The 16,560-nt window shown below is 34.3% G+C and overlaps 1 protein-coding gene across 1 annotated transcript; it reads left to right on the top strand.

Moving 5' to 3' along the window:
- The first annotated feature begins 11,993 nt into the window (after positions 1-11,993).
- LOC131619225 (transcriptional regulator SUPERMAN-like) lies at positions 11,994-12,996 on the top strand. The gene is made up of 2 exons (XM_058890348.1): positions 11,994-12,188; positions 12,275-12,996. The coding sequence occupies exon 2, from the start codon at positions 12,324-12,326 to the stop codon at positions 12,900-12,902; it is 579 nt and encodes a 192-aa protein (XP_058746331.1). The 5' UTR covers positions 11,994-12,188; positions 12,275-12,323; the 3' UTR covers positions 12,903-12,996.
- The last annotated feature ends 3,564 nt before the right edge of the window (positions 12,997-16,560 follow it).

The following is a 16,560-nucleotide window of genomic DNA, read 5'->3' as shown; positions in this document are numbered from 1 at the left end:
GTTTTGAATTTTTGTTTCCTGCAAGAAGCATATATCTGCCGCCCCTTTCTTCAAGCTCTCCTGAATTCTCTTCCTTTTCAAAGTATTTCCGCCCCCTGATGTTGTAAGTAACTATATTCATCGGATCACCTGAGAATTCTCCCCCAACTGTGCTAAACGCTCCTTATGATTTCTGTCTTCCATGGATTTAATCTCTTCAACATATACCCTATCCTCCTCCTCCCCCACGATCCCCAGCTCCATAATATCATTCCACACCTTACTTGCCGCCTCTCTAGCTAACTCTGTATCTCTAATAGCCTTATCGCTTGAATTGCCACTCGAATCTCTTCCATCATTTGGAATAGAAGGATATGAAGAATTTGGAATTTGGGGACAACAAGAAATTAGGGATTTCTTCGTTCGGCCAACAGGTATGGAAGACACAGTTGCTTCACTGGACCTCACAGAACAAGAGGTTTTAGGCTGGGCCTGAGATACGTTTTTCATTTTGGGCCCACCCAACACAGATTTATTTTTGTGGCCCAACCATAAATTACCCTTCAAAGGTCTCTTAGCCCTATATGCCAAACCTCCTTTAGGTCTTCTTCTGTTTTTACCATCCTTAACTTTATTCACCTTTTCCAACGTGTCATCCTCACCTTTTTTTTGTCCGAGTTTCCTCTTCCTCCATGCTTGAAACACGTGCCTCAGCATTAAAAGGTTGACCTTCCATAACATCCTTCTCATTGGACGCTAACACATGATACGATGTTTCCCTCCATTCTTTTTGTACCTTTGTTGTTGCCACCGCCCCTACTGTGCTTGTGTCTTTTAGTTTGCGTACAAAATTCAACTTTTCGCCATTTTCCAAACACTTTTCTGACACACCATCACCAACTGTTGTATTCGCAGTTTCACCATCCAAACCACCGTCAACCCCTTGCAACTCTTCATCCCTCCAGCTGGACCCGTCATCATCTCCAAAGGACGACTCAGCCACCATCTCCACGTTCAACTTTGAAGCGTTTTTTGGCATGACAATCCTCACCGGTCCTTGAGAGTCCTCAACTATCTTTATTGAAAAAGCTTCACCATTTACCCTTAAGTTAAATGTTTCATTAAGAACAATATTGTATTTTGTTCTTATCAAGATTCTCGCCACATCAAATTTCTCCTGATTCTGCGTCTCGTCGTCTGAGTAAAGGTATTTTCCCACCGGCGCTGTTAAGAACTGAAAAAACTCCGGACACCAAACATGACAAGGAATGCCATAGCAACGAAGCCACGTGACTCTCTCATTATCCACATCACATGGTTTCCATTTTCGTATCTCTTTGAACCACTGACTAAGCCAATCCTTAGTTTCTTTGACCAAGTACTCCAACTCTCCCTCCACCTTCTCTTCCAGAAGACATTTGTTCGCCCCGATCGGCATAATCTTCACTGAAAAATACCCCTCCATATTAAAATATTCTTGAAGATTGTATGTCATTCCTGGAGACTCAACTATACCCACATATGCTTTTGCAAACCTGACCATGTGCTCCTCTTCCCTATCAAACTCCATATGGGTGAATAATGGTTTCCTTCCTTTATTCTCCACAATCTGAGCATAAGAACGATGAAGGCCCGGTGCATACCATGTATTATGACCTTTCTTGATAGGAATCTGCTCCCTCCTAGGTTGCTTTTCCCCAGTCCTTGGAACCAATCCCTCCCCTCCAAGCTTGCTTCCATTTTGGTTTCTCCTTACACCACCCGCTCTTACAAACTTTGGTAAGTTAGCATGCAACTTTCTCCCTTCGATAAAAATGTTGTCTAACTTTACTGCCAAACGTTCAGCCTCCCTGACGTTGAAGAACCTTACAAAGCCATATCTCTTCCCCCTAACATCCAGCTTTGGTGGTATCACCACCTCATCGACATCGCCGAAATCCGTGAAGATATCATACAGTTCTTTTGCTCCATGATTGGTTGGAAACTCTGTGGTGAAGAAAGAAACGCTCTTGTGTTCTTTTGATTGTCCACCGTCCCTACTCCACCCCTCTTTCCTAGTACCCTTCGTGTCCCACTTTGGCTTCAGCGATCTGCCTATTCTTGATACCCTAGTCCACTCCATGATTTTTCCTGTTTGTTTTAGTGAAGAAAATATTGAAAGTTAGAGAGAAGGGGGAGTTTCTCTCTCTAACATTGAGCTATTAACATTCTGCGATTGATTGAGTTTGAAATCAGCCATAAAATTACATTAAAAGTAAATATTTTAAGAGAAATGTTTTTAAATGACCAAATATATTATTAGAGAGAATACTTTAGTTAAGGGTGATAATAAGTTGTACCAACTACCAAGTTAGACTTTGATAAACTTAACTTTGAAATGTTAAAAAATTCAAGAGCTAGATCTGACTTGTAGTCCATCATTAATATTATATTCGAACCATTTTCAGAGATGAATCATTTCTCACTTCCCTCGCAACATCGGGTTTAGGCAAGCCTGTCTAATGGGACTCTTAGTCAAATTTCTTAGGCAATGCACTTAGATGATCATGTCTGATGAGACTCTTAGTCCCTCAGACTAGGCGTTTAGAATACATTGTCTGATGAGACTCTTAGTCCCTCAGGCGAGGCATTTAGGTAAGCCTGTCTCATGAGACTTTTAGTCCTTCAGGTGAGATGTTTAGATGAGCATGTCTAGTAAGACTCTTAGTTGAGTACCTCAAGCGAGGCGCTTAGATGAGACTGTTTGACGAGACTCTTAGTCCTTGAAACAAGGAGTTTTGATGAGTCTGTCTGATGAGACTCTTACTTGAGTCCCTCATGCGATTCACTTAGATGACTCTGTTTGACGAGACTCTTAGTTCCTTAGGCGAGGCGTTTAGATGAGCCTGTCTAACGAGACTTTCAATTGAGTCCCTTAGGGGAGGCACTTAGATGAGTTTATCTGATGATAATATTTGTCCCTCAGATTAGGCATATAGGTGAGGTGATCCTCCCACATATAACCCATTCATGTTGCCTATGAGGAAAGCAAAGATCTTCTTGTAGAAGTTCATCATTTGTGTATTGCCTTAAGAGGCGGAACAAATCTTCTTGTAGAAGTTCAACGTTCATATATTATCCTTGGAGGCGGCAAGGATCTTCCAGTGGAAGTCCATTGTTCATTTTTTTCTTAGGAGGCGACAAGGATCTTCCTGTGGAAGTCCATCATTCATGTCTTCTCTTAAGAGGCGACAAAGATCTTTCCGTGGAAGTCCAACGCTCATGTATTATCTTAGAAGGTAACAGTGATTTTCCCGTGGAAGTCCAACGTACTTAACAATGAAATTAAAATATTATTCTTGCTCATAAATATTAAGAAATTCACACATATTTGGGCACCCTCTTTAACAACTCGCAAATAAGTTAACTATAATAATATTTTATGCGGGTAGAGTTCCTAGTTTTGGGACGGGTCCTCTCTCTCATTCCTCCAGCTTATTTCCCCCACATGGAAGCTTCTGGAATATGCGATAAGTCACTACTACAAATAATACATTTCATGACAAATCTTTCACTTCGAATCACCAATAAGGAAGGTATATTTCCTAGGAGCGCCATGATTAATTTTTTTAAAAAAATATATACAACTTATACCTCGATTATTTCCAATATCGGGAGAATATATCTACCATAGACCTCGCTTCGATTCTCAAATAGTGCATTTTCCATATTTTTTTTTACTTTTTCAATTGGCTTAGGGACCAAGTGTTATTATTTCTCAGTTGGTGTCGTTCCTTTTTCCCTTTTGTTATTTATTTGGAATTACTAAATTAATATTTTCAAATGTTTTTTTTCCATTAGTTTTTTTTTAATATTTTTAATTTGTATAATCTCTCAGAGACTTTGCTTAATTGAGGGGTAAAAGTAATTTTATAAGGACTAAAACTCGAACTTTTTTATAGGGACTAAAAACCAAAATTGAGATATTTATAGAGACCAAAAACATATTTAACCCTTAAAATAATTTCATTAATCAAACGCCTGATCCACTGTCAAGTCATCTTTTCAAATGTCTTTTTATAATAAACTTGGAATGAAAAAGAGTTTGTTGGACGTACTTGTCTCTCTTATTCTTGAGTACTTGGATTGTCGATCGTACTTAGTTTGTGATCCGATGTTTGTCTCCCACATAAAAACAATATCAACTCATTCAAACGTTTTCACTTTTGGCTTTTCAATTTAAAACCTTTTCATATATGAGAGACGCTCCATCCATTCCATGACGATGCAAACAACACTTCCATATATGGGTCCCATTGAGTACAATGGATGTGAGTGGTGCTAATACCTTCCCCTTGCATAACTGACTCCCGAACCCGCTCTTGGTTGAGACGACAATTTTTCTTTTCTTTCGTGTAGTTTATCGATATTTTTTGTTTTCTTTTTTGGAATAAATAAAGTTCGGTGGCGACTTTGTTGTATTTCGAGCGTGCGATGCACTTGGGTATTTTTTACCGCAACAAATGGGCCTCAAAAACTTTAAGCACTTTGCTTACAAAATACACAGGTTGTTCTACTTTGTTAGCATATTGGATGAGTACCGAGCTCATCGCCTGATCTGTGACCGAAAGTTAGAGGAGCAATGACGACCCAATTTTTAGGCGAATAAGGATATGCAATAATGAGATGAAGTTTTTTATTCTTAAGAATCCCTCCCCACATTCTCTTGTCAAATCAAACATATCCTTATTTTTTATGGCGGCGAAGAAAAGAAAAGCCTGGTCGATGTTTCTCAAACATAAAAAGAAGAGACGACCCATTATCAGTTGGACCTCTAAGACGTTGGTGATGCTTCTCATGTTGATGATGGCTTGACACTTATATGGATTTTCTTCAATTCTACTGTTGGTTAACTAGAATCCAAGGAATTCATCCAAAGGATGTTATATTCAATCATTTAAGTTGTGATGAAATTATTCAAAATTACACAAAATGAGTATAGATGGTGAAGTGACAAAAAAATTGCGTCATATAGAGTTGAAGTTGATGAATTTATGAATGATAATGTAGAAGATATGTTTCTTGATATTGGAGTATATGCTTTTAAGAAAGCTCGTGTGAAAGATACTTTGCAAAGAGACATGAAAGAGTCATTGCAAGATTGTCAATTGCGTTAAGACTATTTAATCTTAAGGAAAGAGGTGAGTGGATGGATAAAATTATAGATGGAATCCAAATGAAAAAGTATGTGATCAAAATTTTTTCCATATAGATGATTCATTACAATGGAAGAAAATTGATTCATTATTTCCAGATTTTGTGACTAAATGTGATCAAAATTTTTTCCATATAGATGAACCTTAGGCTTGGAATTGCCACAGACGGGATGAACCCTTTTGGTAATTTGTGTACTAACCATAATTCATGGTCGATTCCTCTTGTAATTTATAACCTATATTTGTGGTTGTGTTTGAAGTGCAAATATATGATGTTATCAAGGATGATTTCGGGTCCAAAACAATCGTGAAACACCATAGATGTTTATTTAATTCCATTGATTGAAGATTTAAGAGTTTTTAAGGAGGAAGGCCCCTATGTTGATGATGTGTATACAATGATAACTTTAATATGCAGCCCATGTTGTTTTGCACAATCAATGATTTTGCTACATACAATAATTTGTCTAGGTACAAAGTTAAGGGACATAAATTATGTTCTATAAGTGAAGATGATACATGGTCCCACCAAATACTAAATGGAAAAAAACTATTTAACTTGGGTATCACAAATTTCTAAGGATTCCTTTACATTCTTGGGTTTAACCTTAGAAACAAAGCAAGAGTTAGAAACAACTTTCCTTGATCTAGTAGTAATCCCTTGGTTAGAATTTCCTATGATAAATTCTTTAAGATGATCTTTATAAATTATGATTAAAGGTTTCTTGTTGGCTTGAATGTCCTCAACTCAGGCTTAGCATCAACTGTCTCAACATTGGTATCATCTTTTTCCATATTTTTTTGACTCATCATCCATCTTGAATGATGTTCCAACATTGCCTTCAACATTATGGTCAATGTATGTGCTTAAGTCATCAACCACAACATTTATAGACTCCATCATGACCTGAGTTCTAGTGTTAAAAACTCTACATGCTATATTGTTTGTAGAGTATCCAAGAAGTATCCCTTCATCATTCTTGTGGTCTATTTTTCTTCTTTGTTCATGATCAACCAAGATATAACACTTACTTCAAAAAACATGAAAGTATTTGACAGTAGGTTTCATTCCTTTCCATAGCTCATATATAGTATTTTCTGTTCCAATCCTCAAGGTAGCTCATACATAGTATTCATAGCTTTTGCCCAAAAATGATATGGTAACTTCTTTGCATGAAGCATAACTCTTGCAGATTCCTATAGAGTTCTATTCTTTATTTCAACAAATCCATTCTGTTGGGGGAGTAACAAGAGAGGAAAATTCATGACTAATACCTTTAGAGGCACAAAATTCTGCAAACTTGCTGTTTTCAAACTCCTTACCACGATCACTTCTGACCCTGACAATGTTGTTTTCCTTCTCTCTTTGAAGCCTTTGGCATAACTCCTTGAAGACTTCAAAAACTTCTGATTTTCTCTTATGAAATTCACCATTTTTACACCAAGACTTTCAAATTGCATAGGTCCCATCAGATCCATATAAAGAACTTTCAGAACTTTTGAGGTGGGTTGATGTTGAAGCTTTTGGTGTGACATCTTGGGTTTCTTTCCAATTTGACATTCTCTACAGATTCTTCCTTCCTCAGTTTGAGTTTAGGAATGCCTCTGGAAACTTCTTTATACACAATTTTCTTCATACCCTTCAAATGTAGATGACTAGGTTTTTTATGCCACAGATTGACTTCATCTTGCTTGGACACCATGCAGGTGGAGGTATCATTGATTCCTTGAGGTGTCCACAGGTAACAATTGTCTTTAAATATGTCTCCTTTCATTACTACTTCGTTCTCCTTACTAGTGACCGAGCATTTAGACTTAGTAAAATTTACCTTAAAACCTTGATCACATTGCTGACTAATACATATCAGATTGGTACTCAGACCTTCTACAAATAGGACTCTATCAAGCTTAAGAGATCCTCCACAAGCTAGTCTTCTAACATCTTTAATTACTCCTTTGGCATAATCTCCAAAACGGACGTAGCAATTTGTGTCAGGTTTAATGTCTTCCAATAAGTTCTTCACATCTGTCATATGCCGAGAGCATCCGCTATCAAAATACCAGTCTTCATTAGATGAGACTTTAAGAGAGGTATGAGAAATGAGATTTTTGAAAATATCTCTTACTTTCCATCCCTTTTTAGTCTTGGTCAGTAAAGACCTTGCACTGGGTTGTGCTGGATGTTTTGGATATCCATGAAGCATGTGACAGAGTTGCTCTGAGTGACCATTTCTCCATGAAACTAACATTTCCAAGGCTGGAGCTTGACTCTGGTCTGAGTTTCTTGTGATCGGACACAATTGTGTCATCTGGCCAGACATCTTGTACTCATCGTGCATTTTAGCAGGGACAAATCTTATCTCAAGGGCTTTCTCTTTATTTTTTAAGAGTTGACGACTATACCCAATTACATTATGCCTTCTACCTTCTTCTACTTCATGAAGGATATCATCCAGCACATCAGACTCATTGTTCAACATCATAACACCCTTGATCAAATCATCAAGTTTTTATGTTAACAAGGTTACTTTATCTTGGAGTTTAGAGTTATCACCTAGGTATTCTTCCTTCTCAGCCTGGAGTTTAGCTATGACCATTCTCTGTTTTACTCCTATTTGATAGACTTCCTCACTTTTGTTGCATAGCTCTCTATTGGAGGTGGTCAATTCATCATGAGATATCTCTTCACTTCTGAAGTCTATCTTAGAATTCCATCTACCTATTAAAGCAGTCACAGTCTTAGCAGAATCTTCCTCAACAAATTCATCATCCAACCAAGAAATAAATAGTCCCTTAGGTTATCTTGGCATTTTATCTTTCCTTCCTTTCCAATCTCTTCAAGAGTCTACTGAATTGACTTCCAAGTGACACAATGGTGTCTGACAATCTTACCTCCGAATCCATAGTACTGGAAAAAAATTATCCCTGGAACTCACCAAATAAATAGAACATGGTGTTTGTTCTGATGCCAATTGAAATTCTGACACTTATAATGCAAATGTCAAGACAGATGTGTCAACAGAAATCACAATATCAGGACAGATGTTATAACATCACATGTTGACACAAAACACTTTTACCAAACATAAATTATGCATAATTAAATTGCAGAAGGTAAACGAACACATTCAATTGTTAACCCAGTTCAATGCAACTCACCTACTCTGGGGACTACTAAGCTAGGAAGGAAATCCACTATAATAGTATTAGTTCAAAGCCTAAACAGTCTCATTTAACAACTTATCACCTAATTACTACTTTTATGCAATTTCTACCTAGGAGCCTCATAGATATGAGAACCCTCTCTCACTTCCCACAATCACCTCAGTGATAAAAACCAGTCCCAATGACTAGAACCAAAGAGCCAAATAGAAGATCACACTTCCAATAAACAATACTTAGACTTGCTTAAAAGCTTCAACTAAGAACAATACTCAACTAGTTGCTTAAAAGCTCATGAGTGATAACAATAACTTGATATACAATCAAGTAACAATTAATTAAAATAAATTTTTCAGAAGATACATAAGTGACATACAAAGAAAACACTAAGAACTTGAAGTACTCTGAAAACCCTAAAATCTTATTTGCATCCATGGTTTCTTGTTGTGAATGCTTGCTATTTTAGGTCTAGCAAGTCTTTATTTATAGGCTCTTGCAGTATGGGCTTGAACTCTTGAATCAAATTCAATCTTCTCCTTTTTTTAATCAGCTGCAAGATCTTCATAAAAAATAGGAACAAATCAAATCAAATCAAAGTTTTCTAAAAAGTCTTCAAGATCTTTTTTATGAAGCCAAATTAAATATGCATTCTCCCTAAGATATCCAAAGCCATCCTTGATTGGATGGGCCTGTATGAGCACTAGAATCTTCAAGAATCTCATATTTTTTCAATCAAATCTTCAAGGATTTAAACCAACAGTACTATCAAGATGTTCTGGTATAACATGTCATAACATCTGGCAGAACATCTGTCAAAACACACGACATCAGAACCTGTCATGACAGTTGGTCAATATGTTACAACATCTTGCTCAACATCAGATAAGAACCATGTTTTAGCGAAATTTATGCCAACCATAAAACCACAGACCTAACACTCTCCAACATTTCTTATAGTTATGATTCACTTAGTTGTTCATCTAGGTAGGGGGATTAGATTTTGTGGTCCAGTTTATTTAAGGTGGATGTATCTGGTAGAGCGATACATGAAGATCTTTAAAGGGTATGCAAAGAATCATCATCTTCAAGAAGCTTCAATCATTGAACCGTACATCACAGAAGAAGCTATTGAGTACAAATTATTTGTCAGAAGAAAACTTTATAGGAATTCTCGAGTCTCGTCATGATGGAAGATATGGAGGTAGAGGTGCTCAAGGTTTAAATGTTAAGACAGAGGACTAAGATGTAATTCTTCAAGCACATTTGTATATATTGAATAACGTTGATGAAGTTAAACCTTACTTGTCCGCTTACAAAACTATTTTCAAGGAAAAATTTCCCCGAATGAGTGAAAAATTAATGTTGACAGAGCATAACAAAACTTTCATGACTAGGTTTAATGGAAAAGATTCTAAAGAGAGTAGTGCATCGAAGATAATTAAATAGATGTCATATATGCCAAAGTTTAATGTAATAACTTGGAGTGTATAAGAAACCGAATGATGATCTTAGTGCCATGTGTAACATCCCGATTTTTATTAATATTTTTATTAATTATATTAGTAATTATATTATTTGGTATTTTTAATAATTACTTATTTATTTAGTTATTATGTGATATAATAATTATTTAAGTATTTAATCATGTGAGTGTTTGTGTTGTTTGACTTAATTGAGTTATTAGAGAGATATAACTAAATGGGCCTAAGTGATAGAAACATAATGGATGGATTGGTGGGTTAAGCCCAATTGACATAAGAGAGATAGCAAGAGTAGAAAGTTAGGATTTTAGAGTTGGAGTCTCATAACTCATTTTGGGGGAAAAATAAGAGAGAAGAGAAAGAAGGGATGAGCACTTGAGAGAAGAAGAAAAATTATGGAGGAAGCCTCAATTTTCGCAGCAAGTTTCAACATAGAGTCACCTTGGCAAAACGAGAGTATCTCTCAATCCAACCGTTGGATTGTTGCGGTACTTGGACACAACTTTCATGTCCCATACCATAACTTATATGAACCAACCATTCATCATGGCATCCCAAGCAAAATATGATTTTTATGTCACTGATCCTTCTACCATAGGATGGTCAATTGTTCTACAAGGATAACATATTCTTGATAGTGATAAAAATCAAGATTTAAATTTTGAAACCTCTTTATTCACAACACATGTACGTGTCCCATCTTAAGAAAATAATTTAGACGCTGTGCATGTTATTCGTCTTGATCATCATGAGGGAATATGGAAAATATGGTAAGAAAATATTTTATATCACTTAGTAATATATATATATATATATATATATATATATATATTTTACTTTTTCATTCTTTTTACTAATATTTATTTTTTTCAATATGTAAAGATGTCGAAGGATATCATATGTTGTGTGGTTTTAGAAGCAAAAGTCAGAAAATTAAAAGTCCCTAAAGTAAGTGTTATATGGTGCATGTTGTTGACATTGAAGTTTGAAATTGTTGTTGATGATTGAATTTTGAATGTTGTATTTGTTGTTGAGATCAATGGTTTAAAGATTTAATGTTGTTATTGATTATCCCAACTGGTTTCAAATGTTGTTCAAATTATAGGTGCTCAAGGACCGGTTATAAATCATAGAAGTGAACTTTTAGATGGCCTACAATAATTTGCATTTTGATTTTTGCTTTTGTTGGTTAATCATTTGTTTTACTTTTGTTATAACATTATAAAATGTGTGCCATTTTGACTTTGCAATTGGTGTAAACAATGAATATTTTTGGTACAATGTTTCTGTTTGAGAATTTTTGTTTGTGAAATGGACAAAAGGTATAATGTTTATGATTTAGAAATGGACAAAAAAAGTTCGGTAATATAGGTTAAAGCGAAAACTATAAAAAAAATTAAATTACAATGATTTCCCCTCGGGTAATATTATAAACCGGGGTAATAATACAGCTATATTATCTCAGTGTTTCTTATAACCGAGAGAAAATATAGGGCGTGTCATTCAGTTTGGAAAATAATAAAAATACAGTTGTTGGAGATCAAACTCATGATCATTAAGTCTTTCTCTTTGGTGGAACTTTGACCAAAATAAAAAATGACACACATTTCATGACGCCCTTCATTACCTCGCATACGAAATCGAGATTAACTTCCGTTTCTAATCGAGGTAAAAAGGGTTTTTTTTTTTTTTAGTGGAGGTAGACACGACCACCTGCACACAATCAAAAGAGAATAGTTGTCCACCCAAAACATCCTTAAGTGCTTAGCCACTTGAGCGAGTTTCACTTGTCATCCTAAAAAATGATAAAACTTAAAGCATGTGCTTAAACACGTTTACACGTCAAAGACATCCGGTGATTAACTGTGTCAAGTTTTTTCTAACAAAAAGAAAATATGACTATTAATTTGAGGTTTTTCTTCCTAATCATATTTGATCTGAAAGCTTAATTTATGCATTTTCATGTAAATTATATACAATTCACAGAAAAAAAATTTGAGCATTAGATCAGAAACTGCTATAAGTGAATAAATGCAAGTTTTTCTATTGTTTAAATTGTGATAGCAAATTAATTAAAGATGTGATGTAAATAATTGTAAATGTGTAAGCTACACATCCACTCTTATACTCATTTGAAGTCATATATATTTCATATTCTGTCCAAAGTTTTCAAGAATGTAGCTAGAAGCAAAAACCACTTTGACACAGTTTCTTCATTTAATTTGCTAAGCAATATCCAAATACAGTAGTGGCAGATGAAGTACACCTAATGAGATCTTCACTTTCACCCTCAAAACACATCAGAAAAACAAACCTTCAACATAAAGCTATTCTTGGATCATCACTTTCTCTCTCTCTCTCTGATCAACTTGTAAGAGATCCACACGTCTGACCTAGTATTTATCATTACATGAACATAGTCAAATTTTACTTTATCTTTTTTTCTTTTCTCTACAGGTTTGAAAAAGACAATCTTATATAACATTCATAAAGCAAAAGCTTCAACATGGAAGGAAACTATCTCAACAGAAACACAACAACTACTCATAGAGATCATCATCATCATCATCACCATCATGGATATGAGGAGCATTCATGGGGAACATCATGGCCTGCAAGAAACTATGCTTGTAGCTTTTGCAAAAGAGAGTTTAGATCAGCTCAAGCTTTAGGTGGACACATGAATGTTCATAGAAGAGATAGGGCAAGGTTAAGATCATCATTAATATCTTCTTGGGTTAATTCTGATCAATGCCCTAACAACAACAACAACAACAATAATATTACTAATAAACCTAACCCTAATGATGAGATTTTCACTTCTTCACATTATCTCTCTTTATCTTCTTCCTCTTCCTCTTCACCTTCCTTGCCTCATACTAGCCATGATGACAAGAAACCTAGACTCTCACCTTCTCTATCTCTCCCTCTTTTGAATCCTCAAAGAAGTGAAGTCATGAAAAGCTATCAAGATGTGAAAAAACACAATGTTTTGATGAATAATGAGCAGAACATTACATTGGAGTTAGGTATAGGGTTGTTTAAACACCATGAAGAGAAGCTAGATTTGGAGCTTCGACTTTAACTAGTTATTATATATATCAAACCAGGTGCAATTTCATATTTGTTCTAATTTTCTTGCATTCTAGGACTCTATATTATTAATTATTATTATGCAATTCAAGAACCTTAATTATTATATTTAGTATAGTTTTTGTTGTAATTTGTTGTTTTTAAGTTGGATGAGTACTTTTATCTATCTTGTAGCTTTTGATTGATTTGATTCTGTAAACTCATTGAATGGAAATTGGAATTGGTCTAAGGTGTGTTGAAAACTAAGTCACAGGTAATTTTCATATCATAATTAATAATAATAATAAAAGTGATGAATCTGCAAGATATGGACTATTTTTTTTCTGTTCATAAAAATATACTAAATGTCTTATCAAATGAAAATTTTGGTCAATTTGTTTTTCTCATCACCTTAAAAGTCTTACAGTCAAAATTTCAATGATTCTTGTTTAGTTTTGACTGATGTAAATATTGAAAAATGTCTGATTTGACTGATTTCATAATTAATTACACAATTTTCTGGGCCAATCTTTGATTTCTATATAGATGATGAAACATGTGACTTACATAAAAATACATAAAAATATTCCTCATATGCACTTTACACTTTTCATTTCTTGATGAAATTTTCTGCCATGTTCTTTCTTGGAAACACAATATATCTATCAAGTTGAACAACATGCTTGCACAACTACAGTAATTTGAGTATAAACAAACAACCCTAATTTTCTTTTAATATTTTTATATAAAAATTTATTTATTTTTTAGTAAGCAAGGGTTCTCCACTTATATAAAAATTTATATATCCATCATAATTTTGCTTTATATATCCATCATAATTTTGCTTTTATTTAATTTAATTTAATTTATTTATTTACTGTTGGTCTATTCCCTATATGCCCCCAAAATGGGATGTGGGACAGTATTTACTCAAGTATAAATAGGTGTAGAATAAAAAGGAAGACTCAGATATGATGTCATCAAGGTCAGGAACATTCAACATGTTATGAATTCAATGTCCTTTTCAGATATTACAACTGTTTTAACACAGAAACAACAAACAAGACACAGAATTATGCTAACTCATCAACTCTCTTTCAAAATATATACTATAAATTTCTCTTCAAATTATTACATAGTTATTCTTTTTTTTATAGAAATAATACTAATTAATATTTTACTATTTTTTGAAGTCATTGTTGAAAAAAAAAGTGAGCGAAGTGGTAGAATATATTAAAAGTGGTATAGTTTTTTGGTGTAATCTAAGGTATGACAATAAGATATATTTTGCATGTTCCCTATGTGATATGTATAGGTCCATGCCATGATGACATTTCCCAGTAGAGAAATTCTTGGCACTTGACAACACCAACCAAAACAAGAAATACATCATCATTCTCTCTATCTCATAAATATTGGTCTCTTAAATTCAGTACCCTATAAGAATATTATTAAATAAAAATAAAATAATAAAATTGTAGTAGTTGTTGTAGAGGTTTGAAATTACTTGAGAGTAGCGTAAGGTAAAGGATATATTTAAGGTAGGTTTGAAGAAATAGAAGTGAATGACAATTTAAGTGCAATGATGTGAGAAAAGTGTATGAATGAGGAATGAAGGGTTGAGGAATGGACATAAAAGAGTTGCTGGTAAAGTGAAGTTTTAGTGAAAGGAAAGATGGAAGAATGGGATAAAGTAAGGTAGTCGGCGGACGTCACTTTCCTCTACCATTCATTTTTTTTATTTAACTTTCATTCACCCTAAACTAACTTTGCCATCAATGAATTCAAATGATGAAACTCAAACCTTTTCCTAAATAAGAAACTAGTACCTTTACATAATGAATCATATCATATACACCTTATATAAACGTTTTCTCACTTTACTTTAAATAGATTTTCAACTTTCTAAAAATAAGTAAATCTTATTTAATACTACTAAACCCTAAATTTTAAATCTTAATGAATTTTTTTTAAAAAAATAAATAATTAAAAAGTGTCTTAATCTAACCGATGATAACAGAAAAAATTAATATCTAAAACAGCCCATGGCAACGGGGCTAAAAATATGATAGGTTGCAAATATACGATTCTATCAATATAATAAAAAGATATCGTTCCGCTACATATATATACTAATTTTTACGCCTCCAATAATTATCTAAAACAATGAAAATTTGATTTGTTGTGTTTCGATTAGTTTAAAATTTATAAATAGTAGTTTTAGGATCGCAATTGTCTGCCAATGACGTACTTATTTAGAGCTCTCGTTTTTATTCTATCACGAGGATGCTGATTTTTGTAGAAATGAAATAGATAAAAATAATCATATCTCCTTTAAAAGCTTATGATCATTTCATGGACCAAGGAATTACCTAATTTTGTAGAGTAATTCGTTGTTTCGGAAACCTTTAAGCAAATCTATTATTTTAAAAGAATTTTCTTGGTTGAATCAGAGATACTTACATAACATTGATTTAACCGTTTGACCCTTTAACTGGAATAAAACTCCTCTACTTTTAGTGTATCAACTAATATATGATGTTATCCTACTTTCATAGAGATATACATGAAATATCCTAAAAGGTCAAAACACTTAATTAGGATTCTCATAATAGAATTATAATTAGAGCCTAAATAAGGTCTTTCATTTTAACAACAGTTGCGGCGTGAAAAATACCCTAACATAAAGAACACTCGAAATACAACAGAATCTCCATCAAACTTTATTTATTCCAAAAGGAAAGGGAAAATATCAATAAAACCTTCAACTGAAAAGAAAATGGTCATCGCAACCAAATTAGGGTTTGAGGGTTATGCAAGGGAAAGGTAGTAGCACCCCTCACATATGGTGAACTCAACGAGACCCATTTAGTTAGTTTTGAGAGAGAATGTTTGTGTGATGTTACTCGCGATTTTTTTTATTGCGAGTTATTTGCAATAGGAAGGAAAATGAGAATTTTTAGGTTTTTTATTATTGTGCCTGACGAGGCTTTGAATCTTGCTCTTACGTATCCCCAGGTGAGATGGGGAACTCAAGGCTATGTAGTTATGGGTAGCAGATGTTTATTGGTTGTTCGATTTTAGCAAAGGATATTTGGTCGCATTCGAACGGGAAATATTGACTGCTATCCAAAACATGGAGAAGTGAACATTTGCATCGCATCAAGAATGGACAACATAATCCAGATTCTCACAAATTTATGTTCCCGTCGCATTCGAGCGGAAAACAAAAAATACTAACACGTGGTAGGAACGAAGCATTGTTTGCATCGTCTCAGGATGGACGAAGCATCTTTCGTTGATGAAAAGGTTTTGACATCGCGCTTAGGCGGGAAAAGAAATTTGATTGGTTGAGATTGATTTTAAGTGGAGACGAGTATTTGAAAAACAAAGTGTACACCTCGCGACCATTTACTCCAGGACAAGATGGAAGTGCATTCATTCGCCTTTTTTTCATCTGACTTTGAATAAAATATCTTTGCGGAAGACGAATGATTGAACAACAAAGTGTACACCTTGCATAAAATTATTTGAAGACAAGATGGAAGTGCATCTATTCGTCCTATTTCATCCGAGTTTATGTTTAATATGTTTTGGAGGAAGATGAATATTTGAACAACAAAGTGTACACCTTGTGTCCAACTATTTAAGAACTAGATGGAATTGCATTC

This window comes from Vicia villosa, linkage group LG1 (genome assembly GCF_029867415.1).
Source record: "Vicia villosa cultivar HV-30 ecotype Madison, WI linkage group LG1, Vvil1.0, whole genome shotgun sequence".
Lineage (NCBI taxonomy): Eukaryota > Viridiplantae > Streptophyta > Magnoliopsida > Fabales > Fabaceae > Vicia > Vicia villosa.
The sequence above is the reverse complement of the archived record's forward strand: the minus strand, read 5'-3'. Positions and strand labels throughout refer to the sequence as shown.

Bases quoted from the DNA above. Each gene is read 5' to 3' on its own strand.
- LOC131619225 (XM_058890348.1), top strand. From the start codon at position 12,324: ATGGAAGGAAACTATCTCAACAGAAACACAACAACTACTCATAGAGAT.